The sequence below is a fragment of the Gadus chalcogrammus genome, chromosome 2 (assembly GCF_026213295.1).
Source record: "Gadus chalcogrammus isolate NIFS_2021 chromosome 2, NIFS_Gcha_1.0, whole genome shotgun sequence".
Classification (NCBI taxonomy): Eukaryota; Metazoa; Chordata; class Actinopteri; order Gadiformes; family Gadidae; genus Gadus; species Gadus chalcogrammus.
The window spans coordinates 3,629,819-3,647,318 of record NC_079413.1 but is presented as its reverse complement, the minus strand read 5'-3'; the positions used below and the strand labels follow the sequence as shown (position 1 = coordinate 3,647,318).

Here is a 17,500-nt window from a genome sequence, read left to right as displayed (position 1 = left end):
CACACACACAAACACACACACACACACACACACTCATTAAACAGGAATGTGTGATAGAGACAGCACAGGCACATACATAGCACACAACAAGTGAAGCAAAAAACGCACACACACACACACACACACACACACACACACACACACACACACACACACAGACACACACAATGCACGCGACAATTATAAACAGAGTGGGGATCTCAGCAGAGGGAAGAATTTTTATGCTTTTCACTCAGGTTATATAGGTTATATAGCTATACATTTAATATATATAGAGAGCTATATTAAGGCTTTGTTTGGAAGTACAGGCTGTACTTCTGCTGTGTGTGTGTGTGTGTGTGTGTGCGTGTGTGTGTGTGTGTGTGTGTGTGGGTGTGGGTGGGTGTATTTGTGTGTGTGTGTGTGTGTGTGTGTGTGTGTGTGTGTGTGTGTGTCTGTGTGTGTGTGGGTGGGTGTATTTGTGTGTGCCTGTGTGTGTGTGCTTGTTAGCAGCATCAGAGCATGCTCCTTTGCATTTCAGCAGATTGTTAAACAGAAATCAAAAAGCGATCATTCAAATCACAGAGCGCTTGGCGTCTGGACCAGTAATGCTCGAACACCCTGAAAAACATGTATCGACAAATTAGCATGCGGAAACAAGAACACGCGGTCGAGTGACACTGAACAAAGGAGTCTGTTTCAAAAAGAGAGAACGATAGTGCATCTTAATGTGTTTGTGTCGATGTTTTCTGTGCGGAACGTCAGATGATTATATATTGATTGTACGTTGGATTGAAAAGAGAAGAGAGAGAATTCGAAGAATGAAAAAATCGGCTTTACACCGAAGGAACTAAAGGATTTATTTATTTGACTTCTAAATCTGTGAGCAGTGTTTTATTTTGACTGAGTTTCATGGTTCCCATGCATTCCTTTGACTGCTGGCCATTGCTCTAGAGCCAAAGGCATGAGAACCATGAGACTCAATCCAAACAGAATTTAATCAAAAACTAAGTGGGCTGAGGAAATGCTGCTGATTGCAGCTTTATCTCGTATTCACTTCTCGTTGCACAGGGATCTGTCAGTGCTCTTTATACTCTATTATTCTCGGTTCACACTGACTACCTTAAGCTGTGCCGATGTCACATCCAGCCAGGAAATGAACAGCCTCCTTTAGTTTTATGTCGCCATAACACACAACAAATAACCTATTTGCTCCTCTTCAGTAGCTATTGTTTATTAAACACTTGACTTCTCCCATGTCACTCCTTTGTCTCAAACATTATTACTAATTGATCGAGTCATCATTATTGGTTCAGGAATTTGAGTCGAGATCCTCTTCAGCTTTGCTAGAAGAATATGCCTGCAGGGCTAAATACGACTATGGCTGAGAGTAGGTCGTGAGTTGCATTGCTTCACTAGTCCACCAGTCCTTGGAACGAGTAGAATAAGAGCATGACAAGAGGTACAACAACAAACACTTGGAGTATAAATCATTGTTTTGACTAAGAATTTGACAGAGCAATATCTGAAAACATGAAACGGAAATGGATATCCCTTTCCCTCTCTCTCTCTCTCTCTCTCTCTCTCTCCCTCTCTCTCTCTCTCTCTCTCTCTCTCTCTCTCTCTCTCTCTCTCTCTCTCTCTCTCTCTCTCTCTCTCTCTCTCTCCCCCCCTCCCTCCCTCCCTCCCTCCTGCCACTGAACCCATCTGCCTGAAACTGATATCCCTGCCTTTGACGCATGCTCGGAAGTCCCACTCGCCGATTTCACACTTTTGAAGAACCCCTCAGAACGCGTTCTCTCTTGAGAGAGGAACACCTGGGAACCAGGTTCCAAGTAATTTAATACTCAACCCTGCTCGCTCATTGGCTGAAAATATTAGAAAACTGCTTGACTGTTGCTATTTAATTCACTGAGAGAATATTTAAGAACTTCAACTGTGCTCCCTCTTTAACTTCCCCTCCACACATTGCAGCTCAAAAGCACTGACAGGCAGTTAACCTTTCTGTAATGGGGTAAAGCAGTGTACATACTCCCAGCCTTGGGAGACTATCCTAATCGACCCAGCCATACAACTCTTCTATCTAACACGGGATGTGTCCATTCCGAGGCCATTAACTCTTCTATTATAAGTATATTAAGAGATTGATATCTTGCTGGCAGGAGTCCAATGGGCTTGTACAGCGTGATAGCTTCAGTGTCTCTCTATGGTGGTTATAGTGCATTTCTTTACGGTGGTTATAATTCAATCACTCTAGTCGTCAAGCATGGGATGTGAATATTGAAATCGAAACAGCAGCGAGAGGGTCACGCTCAAAGACGTTCAAGGGGAAAGAGAAGAGCATTAGTGCTTTGATGCACACACTAATCACATTTAGCTACGCCCCGATCAAAGTGCAGATATTCATGAGGACCCACACCCACATGCGTAACACACATAGCACACACACACATCTCTACTAGGGCACTGATCCTCTTCCACCCTCTTTGAGTACAGTGCATGATTAGGTTATTAGGTTTGATGCGATTGAGTTTGCTCTCTTTAATGAAAGACGGATGGAGTAGAGCTGGAGATGGAGGGTCGATTGGGGATTTGGGGTGCGTGGGGAGAGGGGGAGGGTGGGAGGTTGGGGAGCAGGACAGAGGCCAGCTGGTAGAGAGAGTGAGAGAGAGAGCGCAACGACCCAAGAAGGGTACCATGGAGAGGTCCTCTCGGAGAGGCTTTATTTAAACCGAAGGCCCGACCTCCCCGAAAGCCGAGTGGAATGAAAGCACAAACATACTGTCAACGGTACAAAACACTCACTGGTTGTTGTCATAATCACAAACCAATTCAAACGCTCAAAGGGCGACTCCACCGAGAGTTCCTTTTCAAGCGCGTCAGGTTTTCGGTTCAAGGTGTTTTCATCGTCCGTCATCCGACGGAACGTGGCATCAGGGGGCGCTCTTGTTATCCGTGACACTTTTCCAGACTCTAGGGAAACAAGGTCCGGCTAGGTGGGAGAGGGGTGCGATGTGGGAGGACATGACATCCACCAGCCTCCACTCATCAGAGCCTCTCCGTCTTCTCTGCACTCTACATGTTTATTTCTCCGCCACTCTTCTCTTCATTTAACTTTCTGTCGTTGCCCGCTCGGCTGTTATTGTGTACGCCCCAAGAGACCCCCGACAGCTCAATCACAGCTGTGTGGGGTCCCCCGTTTAGGTACCTGGTGTGAGTGTGTTCGTTTTCTCATATGTGTCTGTGCCTAAGCACACACTTTGAGTTTTCCGCTGTGTTCGCTCCATTTTACCTCTTTTATGGTTGTGTAGAAGGCTGTGCGTTTATGTGTGTGTGTATGTGTGTGTGTATGTGTGTAATGGAGCGAAGGAATGCATGTGTGTTTGTTGGTTTCCTGGGGCATTGCGACTGCAATTTTACATCCCTTTTAAATCATTCTGTGTGTGTGTGTGTGTGTGTGTGTGTGTGTGTGTGTGTGTGTGTGTGTGTGCACAAGCATGTGTGTGTGTGTTTATGTCTGTGTGTTTGTCTGCTTGTGTGTGCGTGTGTTTGTGTGTCTCTGCGTCCTTGCGTGTGTGCGTCTGCGTCCTTGCGTGTGTGTGTGTGTTTCATCACAGTCACTGTAGGTGTTAGACTCTGCTATGACAGAGTGTTATACTAAAATCACACCCTTTTTAACAGGGTAAATATTGCATTGTAATGTGTGTGTTCTGTGCTACCGCAGTTGCATTAAGTAGTAACTCCCAACGGAGAATACGCTCGATAGAAGGCCTGAGGTCATATGACGGGTGTGCTTGGTCTTCCCTGTTCCCTCCCCGTGTCAGGCACCCGCTCTTAGTTAATTATGCTAATAGGGGGGTGGGATATGTTGTACTGCATTTAGGAGGAGCAGGCGAGGCATTGTTTGGCTTCAGGGGTTGCTTGTGATTTTAGACCATGTCCACAGTTGTCCTTGTCTGAAAAGCATGGAACAGGCAGCTCTCCAAAAGGATATGATAGGCTTATCGTTAATAGTGTCATGTGATTTCCCTAGAGATGGGCTAAACAGAAAAGAGCTTAAGCTTATCAAATGGCCATGCCTCTTAAGGAGTCAGAGGCCAAGTCAGTTTGTTCTACTACAGTGTGGTGAGGCATCAGCTCGACTGGTTTTAGTGTATATTTCCAATCTGTGTTCAGCTCTTGGATGGCAGTTCACGCATTCTGATGTGAAGATGATGTTGATACTCTGGATAAGTGTATCGTGTGCGGTTTGCATTGGACTGGCCTCCAGGCCTCCAACTGTGGCGGCTGTTGTACAGCTTGTGTCTCTGGATTGCATCCTCATCCGCCTCATCCGTTAAACAAGGGAGAGTTCTGCGATGCTAGATTCACCATATTTGTTTCTGTGAAGTTATGGCAGTTGTATCAACAGTTATTGACAACAAGCCTAAAGATGAAATACTGAACTCTTGAGAACATTGTTGGACATCCCCCCCCCACACTCACACACATGTGGGCTCGGTTTGAGTTGTGACTAGTGTGGGAGATCAGGTATAGCCTATCAATGTTGTGTATGTTACACAGTCTGATGTTTTTTTGGAGGGAAACCGTGGAATGTACTGTAAGGAACATCTCTGCCATGACGTCCTTCCATGTGGGAGTACACTAGGACACTCGCAGTGTGTCTGTGTGTGCGTGTTTCACAGTATAAGAACCCCATGTTGTTGCTTGGCTGCCTATGAATTATACATGATTGTGCGCTGTTCCAAACCACTGAGAGGCTTTGCAACCCATCTGCCCCGGAGGACAAAAAAGAACACAACAACCTCCCCCCTAAAGAAAAGAAACAGCTTTAAAGACTTAAGAATGGCTACCCTCCGTGGGTCAGCCCACCGTCGGGGCGTGAGGTCGGCCGCGCAGCTGGGACAAGGTCGATGTTCTTTAGCCGCCCAGATCAACCGGTACCGCCTTGCGAATCTCCCCTTTAAGCAGTGGACCAACCGCTTGGTTAAGGTTAGTGCACGCCACTTCGGAGTGACCCCTTAATGATCCACTTCAGAGGCGGAGGAAAGCGCTCACGCCGCCCTCGGAGTTCCGTTTCCCCAGACAGGAGCGTTGGGAACTTTCTGATGGATCCGATCCGAGTGAGTCGAGACAACGTCCAATTCATGCTGTCTCCTAGGTCCGAGTTGGGAGCCGTTTTTGAAGTTTATTGTTAATCTGATGGAACATATTTCAAAGTCAGCAGCCTCCCGTATGATGTGAGTGCGGCATTTGTCTGCTGATGGATGGCGCATTGGTCACTCTATCGAGGTGGCGTCACATCCTGCTGCTGTCGTCGACCACTCAGCATGCATGTATGCACCTTGAAGATGTTCGCTCAACCAAACCAATATACTGCCACAGAGGGTCACCAGAAGTTCCATAAAATAAGTTCCAATCCGCATTCTCTACTTCTGGTACTCCTGGACCAAAAGTCTAGAATAACCAAGCATCCAGTTGTTATTCTTATTAAATTGATGAAAAGGCACCAAGTGGACCCGTTCAACCTGCTAGTTAACCATCAGTGCATCAGTTAGATGCTAACTATATGTCCACATATGCCAACATATATCACTTGCTTAGAGTATGATGACTGTTCAAAATGTGCTCCATCACATTTTTTGGGGCATCACTGTTTAAAAAGAAGATAATATGATGCAATGTCTTGCAATACCTTGCAATTCAAGCTGCTATTAAGAGTTTAAATGTAAAATTGACTTAAAATGATTTTTCTTGTCTAATCCATTTTAATAGAGTACACAATTTTCTTTTCCCTCCAATATTTAGAATAGTTATCATTCAGTATAATATCTCACACTCAATGTGCTTTCAACGTTATTAAGCACATTAGGGTATTTCATCTCCAGCCAATGCAATGCAGAGTGTTTCTAGCATGTTTCTCCGTGATGCTCGCTGGCCTAGCTAACTTTGTTAGATTTTATTGTTCTCTGCTTCCACTCAAATAAATGGCAGTGGCAGCAGTATTAACCTAACATGCATGTTTTTTAGTTTTCAAGGGATGACATTAAACCTCATGAGACCATCCAGATTCTCAAGTTTGCTTTTTACAATGAACATAGTCTGTTTTTTGCTGGATACTGCATCCCTATTGGTGAGATGTAAAATTTCTGACCTGTGTATGGGTGAGTGTGTGTGTGTGTGTGTGTGTGTGTGTGTGTGCTTTTGGGTTACATCACATGGCGTAAACATGCCAAATGTTCTATTGGTGAGGTGTATTGATGTAAAACGTCCGATCTGTGTATGTATGTGTGTGTTAGCAGGCACAAGCACATCTGTGGATCTGTGTGGATTGGTGTGCCCACATTATAATGTGTCCCCATTTGTATGCGCCACCTTGGATACATAATCAGGTGTCAGTAGCTTTTCCTGTGTTAGTGTCTGTGTGTGTGTACGTGTTTGTCTGCGTTGGTGCGTGTGTGTTTGTGTGTGGGTACATGCACGCGTGTGTGAGTGTGTGTGGGCTCCAGGCAGAAGGGGGCTCAGAAGGTGTTGACTGTGGAGATTAAAGTGGAATTAAAGAGAGCAAAACACATGGTGCCACAGAGCAATACAGCAGTGATGGAATAGAGCGAGCGAGAGAGACAGAGGGACATAGAGAGACACAGAGAGATGAGAACAGAGAGAGAGCGAAAACATAGCAAGAGGGTCAGAAACAATAGATCCTCTGAATATTCAAATGTTTCTAGTTGATTCCCGGGCAGATTACAACACCCTTCATCTGTGAAGGACGTACTGACCTTGGGTTGCCCTTCAGCCTTTGTGTGATGCATGAGTTGTGTGTGTGTGTGCATGTGTTTGTGAGTGTGTCTGTGTGTGTGCGTGCCAGTGTGTGTGTGTGTTTGTGCGTGTGTCAGTGTGTGTGTGTGTGTGTGTCTGTCTGTCTGTCTGTCTGTCTGTCTGTCAGTGTGTGTGTGTGTGTGTGTGTGTGTGTGTCTGTGTGTCTGTGTGTCTGTGTGTCTGTCTGTCTGTCTGTCTGTCTGTCTGTCTGTCTGTCTGTCTGTCTGTGTGTGTGTGTGTGTGTGTGTGTGTGTGTGTGTGTGTGTATGTGTGTGTGTGTGTGTGTGAGAGTCTGTCTGTCTGTCTGTCTGTCTGTCTGTCTGTGTGTGTGTGTGTGTGTGTGTGTGTGTGTGTGTGTGTGTGTGTCTGTGTGTGTGTGTGTGTGTGTGTGTGTGTGTGTGTGTGTGTGTGTGTGTGTGTGTGTATCAGTGCACTGGAACGCCTCCAGGCTCTTAACGTGTTGTTTTCTCCCCACATGTTCCCTGAGCGCTCACTATGTGCGGGGCGAGTAGCTGTGCATGTAATTTGGCGACTGCAGAGACGAAAGAGCTGCAGGCTGCTCCTTAACCCCTTCCCCTCGCAGTGTTAATCCCCACAATGTCACATTGGGACTTAACATGGCGCTTATTGACTTCTTGGTTTGCCCCGTTATTGCGTCTCCCCCCCGGGGTGATGCAGTGCAATCGTTCAGCGGCGCGTATAAAAATGTAATGGCTGAGGCCAGCAGTCAACCGACGGCTAACAGTTACCAATTTAAATGTCCGTGGTACCCGCTGTGATGGGGGTATTTATCACTGTAGGGCCCATCGCAGGGCACGTCGACATGTTAACGTCACCGTTGGCCCGTAGATCTGCTCAATACCCACCTCTGGGGGCTCGGTATCCATCTGTTCGGGCTTAAAGAGCCAGTGAACCCAAAACTTCTTTCTTTTGGTTTTAACTGTGGTGATTTGTTGTAATATATGCCTTTTCATCACTGATACTGAAATGAGTCCGAGATTTAGAGAATACATTTGGGACTTTTTCTGGACATGTGGAGCTCTGTCTGGGCAGCGGTGGACTGCGGTTTCCGCAAGAATGTTGAGCTTTTCGTACACTTATAGCATCCGCCACAGTGTGTGTGGATGGTGAAGCTACGTCTGAACAGCGGTGTATTTATGACCGTTGCTAAAAAAGTATCATAAAGTTGGCGTAGGTCGTTACTATGGGGATAAAATACCCACCTCTTTCCTGAAACTCTCAGGCCAAAACACTTTTTTTTAAATCAAATAATGTTCATATTCAATCAGAAACAACCTTCCCTTCGTGCCTGCAGCTTTTTTAATGACACGATATAAACTCTCCAGTGTGTGTGTGTTTGAGTGTTGTTCTCTCGTGGTAGTGTGAGGGCTACTGTTGTATGCAAGTATGTTTTCGGTAGTCTCTCACCTTTTTATTTTGTTATTTTATTGATCATTTTATCCATGCAGGGCCCCTGGTTGCTAGTCTAGTCTTGATCATTGCAGTGTCTGTGTCTGGTCCATGCGTCTGTTCTGGTGGGACTGCTGTCACCGATGTTTTTGTGTTATGGTCTCAATGAGGAGGCTTATTTAGTTTCCCTCTAGGGAAATTAATAAAGTCAATCAATCAATGAATCAGGCAAGCAATCGATCAGAAGGCCACAGTTAGAATCAATCCTTAAAAACACATTCTCAAGCATTTAAATTCAAGCATTCTCAAAAGTCAATCAGTTGCTTCACTAACACCCCAGCTCCACAATCCTCGGTCTATCGTTGTCTTTATTTATCTTACAGTATTACCACAACAGCCATCCTCCTAGGACTTCTTACATCTTACTGTATCAACACAAAAACACTTTAGGAACAACTGATACCTCCTACGTTGGTAGTCATTCTTCCCTTCTGAATATCCAAGCGTCTGAAACATCGTTCCAGCAAGTGAGTGTGACTAAGGATTCTCAAACAGATTATAATGACGCAGGCACCTAATGTGCAGTTTAAATTCTCCTTCTACAAAGAGTCCAAATATAGGTGGCACATTCTATTTTAAATGACAGTTTGTTTTGCGGGGCTAAAGAATGGGCGCTGGTGTTTTTCAAGAATCTTTATGAGTTTACATAGTTCAGTAACTTGTGTTGCCATAGCGCAGGGGGCTGTTTCTCCCCCTGCCGCTTGTGTTGATGTTATTGCACGGGGCCCATGGACCGTAGCCAACCGGCGATGAACATTATCTATACACTGCAAACACACACACACAAACACACACACACACACACACACACACACACACACACACACACACACACACACACACACACACACACACACACACACACACACACACACACACACACACACACGCGCACACATAATACAAACTGGAATTAAATTACCTCCCTGGCATGACGATCCCTCTCGCTCTCGCTCCATCCCTCTGATCAAAGGGCGCATTGTTTGTGGAGAGATTGTTACAAATTGTGCAATTATTTAGTTTAGTTTATTCCTGCTACTGTATAATTTTAGATTAAAGTACTAACGCATCGATTGGCAATAGTTTGGTTGTGATGTACATAGCTGAAACCTTTTTTATTCCATACTAACGAGGCGACTATAGATTCAAATTATACCCTTGTTATGCTACGAATGATGATAGATAATTATATGTTTATACAACAATATGCATGCACAGTAAAACATTGAGAGGGCAGCTATCCTTAAACGGTTGGTAAAATAACATAACATAAACACTGGTGAACACCAGTATGTGTTCACCAGTGTACGGTTACCACTTTATCATGACCACAGTGTTCACCAGTGTGTGATCAGCAGTATCAGATCACACGTGCACGTTCACCAGTGTCCGTGCACGTTCAACATTGTATTCACCAATATTAGGTCATCAGTATGTGTGCCCCTGAATGTGTTCAACAGGGTATGTGTTCACCGTTCACCAGTGTATGTTCACCAGTATAAGATAACTAGCGTATGATCACCAGTGCATGTTCACCAGTATAACGTCACTAGTGTATACTCACCAGGGTGTGGTGACGAGTCAGTAATTGCCAGTGTGTCTTGACCAGTGTACCATGACCAGTATGAGTTGCTGTCCTTAACCCCTGACCTCCACGTGGTTCGAGCATGTGTCCATGCTGGTGATCCTGCTCAACTGTGTGACTCTGGGGATGTTCCAACCCTGCGAAGACGTCACCTGCCAGACGGACTGGTGCCTCATCTTACAGGTGAGTGTGTATATGTGTGTTAGCGTCACTTTTGACAAAATGTGATGTGAATTGTTTCAGTATTGCGTGTGTTGACTTTTTTACTTAGTGATCTAGCCGGGCCATAATGGAGTATACATTTTTTGTAAGCCAAGCGCTCACTCCAAACATTGGTCAACTTTCGCAATCCACCTACACACTGTTGGGATGACGCAGTCCTGATCGACAACGTGGCCTCACATTGGATCAAACTGCTTAAACAAGAATTTAAGCTGTCGAACTGGTGGTGTCCGCTCTAGAAGAATCCAAAATAGCGAACCCATCCTTTAATATAATTATATTTACGTAGCCTTTGATTTAGTTTTAATTGTATGCAAAAAAAAATTACTGGAAGAGGTAAGGTAATTATGTTGACTTTGGAAGGGTTATGGGATCCGACCGGCTGAATCTAATCCAACCAGCTGCAAAGGAAGGTTGACTGACAGCAGCTCCCAACAAACACTGCAGTGCAGATGCAGGTTTTTCAGACCTAATTTGCGAAGCGAACTGGCTCAGAGAGGGCAGCGAAGTTGGACAGCCAGCTGATATTTGGAAACACGCCACATATTTAAGAAAGCCTCTCACTATCTTCAAATACCAGGTTTTAAGGTTGCATCACCTCACGTCCCCTCCAATATCTCTTCATCACAGAAAAGTTTGGACCTGATTTTTCACGCAGGCGGGAAACTTGGCCGGCCGTTCGTCCGGTCCGACTTAGAATAGCTTTGGGTAATAGACTGAGTCTGTATATCGACCCAGGAGGTGGGCTGGGGTCACATCCTCTGAGTGCTAATGCAGTTACCTCCCAGGGAGTGGGGCGAGAGATCACTCAAGTGTCCCTGGACGGGTGCTGCTTAATGTCCCACTTATTTACCCCAGTCTGTTGGAAGGCCCTTCACTCACTCAACCACATGCCTTCAACGTTGAACTATATTCCTTCCAGCTGTGGGATTTGGGAGTTCTGCTGCATTCCCCCAAACAATATATAAAAGTACACGAAGGCATGAATTAATGATCAATCAGATGTGACGAAAGCTTAGCTAGCTGTGGCGTAGCTGCTCTAACTGAACAGATACCATTGCTATATATGTGTATATGCATGTATATATATATATCGATATATATATATATATAAATATATAGTATATATATGTATACACACACAGTTTTTCTTGATTTAATCCCACAAATTAATCAACCCACGATATCTGTGTCCATAAACATATCACCAGAACATTCATGTATCCCTATTATTTCCTCTCAGTCTGCATCTTTTGTTCCATCGTTTGCACGGCTCCGGTGATTTGCGGTGTCACTCCTCAGCCTGCGAGACGTGTTCATTATTTCTTAGCTACGAGACGCTCGTTATCTCCGGCTCGTTATAAAAACTGCTTAATTAATGGAGACGCAAACAGAACTTTGGCTGAGCGTCGTGAGCGTCTCTCAGTCTCACTACAGACAGAGTATGTAGTGAGTATGGAGTCAATATTGATTTCATGAGACTTTCCCTCATGGGGAATACTCATTATGCGACAAGCCGTTTCCCTCACCATGGAGTCCCAATCTTTTCATGTGTGTGTGTGTGTATGTGTGTGTGTGTTTGTGTGCGTGTGTGTTTACTGTGCCGGCAGGTTTTGGACGACTGCATCTTCGCCTTCTTCGCGGTGGAGATGGTCATCAAGATGATGGCCCTGGGGATCTTCGGCTCCAAATGTTACCTCGGCGACACATGGAACCGGCTTGACTTCTTCATCGTCATGGCGGGGTGGGTGTTCTTCGCTTCCGCGTCCAACAGTGTCCCTTTTAAAGGGGTCGAGGTGTCTATTCCGAGGCACTTCGACGTCACGACGAAGGGGATTGATGTAACTGTCCGGTTCTGAGATAAGTTTGGGCTTCTCTGACATTTAGAGAGTAACGGACATTATGTGTGGTGCATTTCATAAACAACATCACTAGAGGTATCACAAAGTTGGTGTAGGTCAAAGCCATCGGGATTACATGCCCCCAATCTTCCACGGAACTCGAAGCCCAAAACAAAGTACTTTGAGTCTCATAGTGTCCGAAACAAAGCTGATACAGGGAGTTCACTTCCGCTTTAAGTTTCTATAGACAGCGACAAAGCAGCCGCCTTGAACCCATTTCACACAAAAGCCCCCAAAAGATCCGCCCTTCAAAATCCCTTTCAATGAGCTGCCATTTTAATCTACGAGCGATGAGGGGACAGCGAAAAAAATAGGCCTGAAGCTTGTCCTTTTTTTTGTCCGTTGCTGCTTTGTTCATGGGGAGAGGAGGACATTCTTGCACCAAATCCTGTGGGTGTGTGTGTTGATGATGGACAATGTTTGTTCTGTTCAATTCACACAAAGATATCCCCCATGCTCAGGTCAAGTGAGGGCATGTCTGAGTGTGTACATATGGGCAAGGAAAGTGTGCATGGGGAATTAGTTGAAGTGAAATCTCAATGCTATTTGATCTCTCTCTCTCTCTCTCTCTCTCTCTCTCTCTCTCTCTCTCTCTCTCTCTCTCTCTCTCTCTCTCTCTCTCTCTCTCTCTCTCTCTTTCTATATGATATGTCTCTCACTCTCTGCAGGATGATGGAGTATTCTCTGGACGGTCACAACGCCAGTCTCTCCGCCATCCGTACGGTCAGAGTGCTCCGTCCACTAAGAGCCATCAACAGAGTGCCCAGTAAGTGCAGCCTCCCCCCCCCCTCCCCTCCAAAGCTGCATTACCCAAAATGCTTCATGTTTAATAGGAAATTAGCTACTTAAGGGAAATGAATCCCTGCACGCTGTGGTAATATATTCCGGAGATGACCTATGCAACGGGTGAGCTCTGTGACTCATCACTTGAATGTGTTTTTCTGCGGTGTGTAATGTCAATCTTTTCACGCAAGTTGTCAGACCCGCGTTCTTTCAAGTGAAGTCCGAGGACCCAGGTTTTAAAATAACACTGAAATGATCAGCCCACTCAAAAGAGGAACAGGATGTATGTAACTTCACAGGATCTGCATTTTTTGTTTCATCAAAGTCAAATGTCAGCTCGCTTAAGCAAGCAAAGCTTAGCTCTGCTGAAAGCTCTGTGATGGAAACAGACGGGAGTCCTATGTCCTATGTTCAAGAGACCCAAAGAGACCGGACTGGACTAAGATGTCATAACAACGCAACGCTGAGGAGTCTGGGAAGCCCAGAGTGTATGGAAGTCATATTGTTTTTATAAAACATTCAAAGCAGTCATTCCTGAGCTGGTCGCCAGATACCTGTGATAGGCGATACTGATTTTGTTTTTAGGAGACGTCTGCCTGTAACAAAGACCAAAACACTAAGAGCAGCCAAGAGAAATCTGTGGAGGAGCGGGTGTGTGTGTATGTGTGTGTATGACTAACGACCATTCTATTCTAGGCTAATGCTGTTGTTAGCATGTTTAAATGGGTAAGCCCAAATTCCCAGACATGAGTGATACAGATCGAAGAATGTGAGAATGTGTAAACAGTATGTGGATTTCCTGGCACACACACATACACAGACACACACACACACACACACACACACACACACACACACACACACACACACACACACACACACACACACACACACACACACACACACACACACACACACACACACACACACACACACAGAGACACACACACACACACACACACACACACACAGACGCACACACAGAAGAGACGCGCACACACACACACACACACACGCACACACATATTCACGCACCCTGCTTCTAATGATCCTCCTCTGATACCAAAAATGTGTCATGTTCTCCTGCTAGTCCCAGGGAAAGAGAAAGAGACAGAGATAAAAAGGGAGGAAGAGAGAGGGAGATGGAGAGGAATAGGGAGAGAGATGGAGTGAGAGAGAGTTAGCAATAGATTGAGAGAGAGTTAGAGAGAGATTGAGAGAGAGTACACACACAACCACAAAGAGACAAAGTGGCAAATTTAATTCTCACTGCACTATGTCACTTTTTTACAGCAACATCACTTTTGCTCTAACTTTCTGTTCCGTCTAAAAATACTACTCGTCCAACAGCGACGGAGGGTCTGTTCCTTCTAGATCCATCAAACGGGCCAGAGGTGAATGTGTCCTCATGACCTTCAGTTATTGGTGCAGAGGAATGCACGAGAAGACCTTCTAAAATAACGAGATTTAATTGGATTATTATTTTCTTTAGTTTTACTATTGTAGAATTATTATCATTTCAAGTAATTTTTGACAAAGGTCCTGGCTGCAGTAGAAATATGACACAGTGCTGGTTTGAGGCGATGTATTTGAGAGAGAGGGGATTATTTGCCCTCAGCTCTGATTTTGTGTAATTGTGTCCTTGTTTCATGAGGGGTTATATTTCTATCTTCCTCCTTGTTGTTCTCTCCCCCTTCCAGGGCTGTGATCTCTATTGATCCAATTGAGTCTCTTTCTGTCTGCATTCTCTCCGTCTTCTGCATGTCCATCAGACTGAGGGGTAGCTGGACAGAAGCCTGATAGGCTAATAGACTGAAATATGTTATTAGAAAAGAACAGCAGAGACAGGAAGACCTCCTGAACCGATGGGGGACCTGAGTGCATGTCTATCCATCTCTCTCTCTCTCTCTCTCTCTCTCTCTCTCTCTCTCTCTCTCTCTCTCTCTCTCTCTCTCTCTCTCTCTCTCTCTCTCTCTCTCTCTCTCTCTCTCTCTCTCTCTCTCTCTCTCTTTCTATACTGTCTCTCACTCTATCGTCTCCCTTGCACATATCAATAACTTTATTTTCCCTCTGAAAAATCCCACAATGAATAATCATAATAAAAAGGCTACACGATATCATACTGTCCATATGACTACCTCAAGTCATCACGGTATAACACATCAATGCAGGGTGACACACCAGAAGAACAGGCCAACGTTGGAGTCTCTGTGACTGTTCTCTATGACTGTTGGAGGCTGTCCCATATAGTTCTGCCAAGGTGCAGCATTCCTCTTCCCGATCAGACACAGTGGCTCTGTAGCCCTCACATAGTTGCAGCAGAGGCTTCACACACACACAACACACACGCACGCAGGCAAACACACATGCCCACGCACACACACACAACCATGCGTGCGCACGCACTCACACATCCGCACAAATATCTAATCTTCTTAGATGTTAATCTTCTGTCATCTCCACTGAGCTTCCGTCATAGCAACTACAGGCACACTTCACACAGTCGTGGCCATGTTTGTTTGCGTCTCTTCTCCCTGGGATCGTATGCCTGTACATTGTTCCCACGGCGGACGCGATGAAGCCTTGTGATCGTTGTTTTTCCCTTTTGTGTCAATCGTAGCAATAATGTCCATCTTCTGTTGTTTGTTTTACTCGCTTCGTCATTTGTAATTGCCTTTCAGATAATGACTTTCTGTGTTGTTCCCGGAGATCCTGGTTTAATGTGCTCTGCCTTTGCTCTAAGGCAGGGCTCTGAATTAGCGCATCCAAAATGTTGTTGTTCATTTTCCCGGTTCTGTTCTGCGGGCCAGACGCAGATGGTATTAAAGATTGTCAAACTATATTAAGAGTGTGTGCAGACACTCAGACACACTTACACTCACACACACGTACACACACGCACACAAATGCGCTGGCACATGCACACACACACACACACACACACACACACACACACACACACACACACACACACACACACACACACTAACACACACACAAACACGCACACACAAACACAAACACACACACGCAAACACACTTACACAAACGTACACACACACTCTCTTGCCCACTTATACACATACACATACATACACACCCTTACATGTCACCTTGCGATTTTACTAGCATATTGGCATATTGTGAAAAGGAAAGATGCGTATGAAAGTTTTTCCCCTTTTAGAATAGAGCTCTCTCTCTCTCTCTCTCTCTCTCTCTCTCTCTCTCTCTCTCTCTCTCTCTCTCTCTCTCTCTCTCTCTCTCTCTCTCTCTCTCTCCCCGTTGCCCTGGGGTGTCCAGACGGCTCTGTGTTTGCTCTCAGTAGATGTGAATGGGCCGGTATAAACCAGATGTTGCGTATGTGTTTGTGTGCTGTATCCTGGAGACGGTTATCTGTACAGTAACTCCCTGCTTGGATCATGTTTACCCGGTCGCCCGCTGCACGTCACCGCAGCGCGTGTCTCACACACTCCACTGACACACTCACGCAAACGTATTTACACACCACACACACACACACACACACACACACACACGCGCACGCACACGCACACAAACACACAAGCACACACATACATCCCTACAATTATAGACACACACATACATACACACACACCTAGGTTAACACAATCTTGCAAATACACACACATACACGCGCACAGACACATCACATGCACAAGCAATGCACACACTTCCTGTTGTATACACAGATGTATACACACAGATGTATACACATTGATGATTACACCCACCACCACACACACACACACACAATTACTCATTAACCAGTCAGAATAATAACAGAGTACGACTGGTGGTCATATATGTTAAGAAGGGACTGAGTACAACCAGAGAATTTGACGTCTAGATGGGAAAGAACTAATACCGTTTCCGTATAGATGTAGCATATGCTCCACACTATCACTATTACTACTACATCTGGAGCTTCTGTAAACATGTGGAAGACCCTTCTGCATGGGAGTGGTGCTAAACCACTGTAGACTTCAAAAGCTGGGCCTCACTTTCAACCTTAACATTACAATACATTTCAAAAAACTTTTTGTGCAAAGCCATGTGCAATAAATGCATTCAACCATGCCGATACAACCAAGAAAGTGTATGAACCATGCAAGTACATGACATTCATCAAAAAAGATAAATGCCTTAAGTGCTATATTATAGAAACAAGAGACAGAGCAAGTGAGGTATTTTATGGAGAAAAGAAAGATTACTCCTCGCTGTCACCAGCCGTACAGTTAAAACATCCTCATGCGGTAAAGCTATTCCTGCAATGCAGGCGGATTTAAGCTAAGAACTGTATGGGCGTTTCAAAAAAGTGCCCCAAAACAAATATCAGGACCGCTGTAGTCCGGTGTCTGGCTTCCCGGGAGTGTGAGCCCTCTTGGAGAATCCAGACCTCCCGTTGGTGAGTCATCTTCACCGTTACTTGGGACAGTTGTAAAGTGTGGCTGACATCTTCTGGGGCCTTCTGTGCGAGCCGTCTAAGGGTGTCCACGTTCCATTTAATGAGCTGCCGATGGATGGCTCACCGTCGGACGGTCTGTCAGTGAGTGTGTCGGGGAGGGCGGGAGGGGCAGAGGGGTGAGAGACAGCCTGAGCTGCTTCAGGGAACCCAGCATGCCTCCGGTGTGAGGCATGAGGCCACTAGCGTCTCATGTGTAAGGGGCCTTAGAGGAGAACCTCTGGGCATCGAGGAAGCAAGGACAAGAGTGTAGGATAC

At 45.3% G+C, this 17,500-nt stretch overlaps 1 protein-coding gene across 1 annotated transcript in view; it reads left to right on the top strand.

Moving 5' to 3' along the window:
• The window catches only part of LOC130403920 (voltage-dependent T-type calcium channel subunit alpha-1H-like), a 71,054-nt gene that overhangs the window by 16,317 nt on the left and 37,237 nt on the right, over window positions 1-17,500 (top strand). Inside the window, exons 2-4 of the mRNA XM_056608467.1 lie at window positions 9,925-10,036; window positions 11,686-11,819; window positions 12,645-12,742. Of these exons, the coding sequence (XP_056464442.1) occupies window positions 9,925-10,036; window positions 11,686-11,819; window positions 12,645-12,742 (344 nt within the window). The remainder of the gene's footprint in view (window positions 1-9,924; window positions 10,037-11,685; window positions 11,820-12,644; window positions 12,743-17,500) is intronic.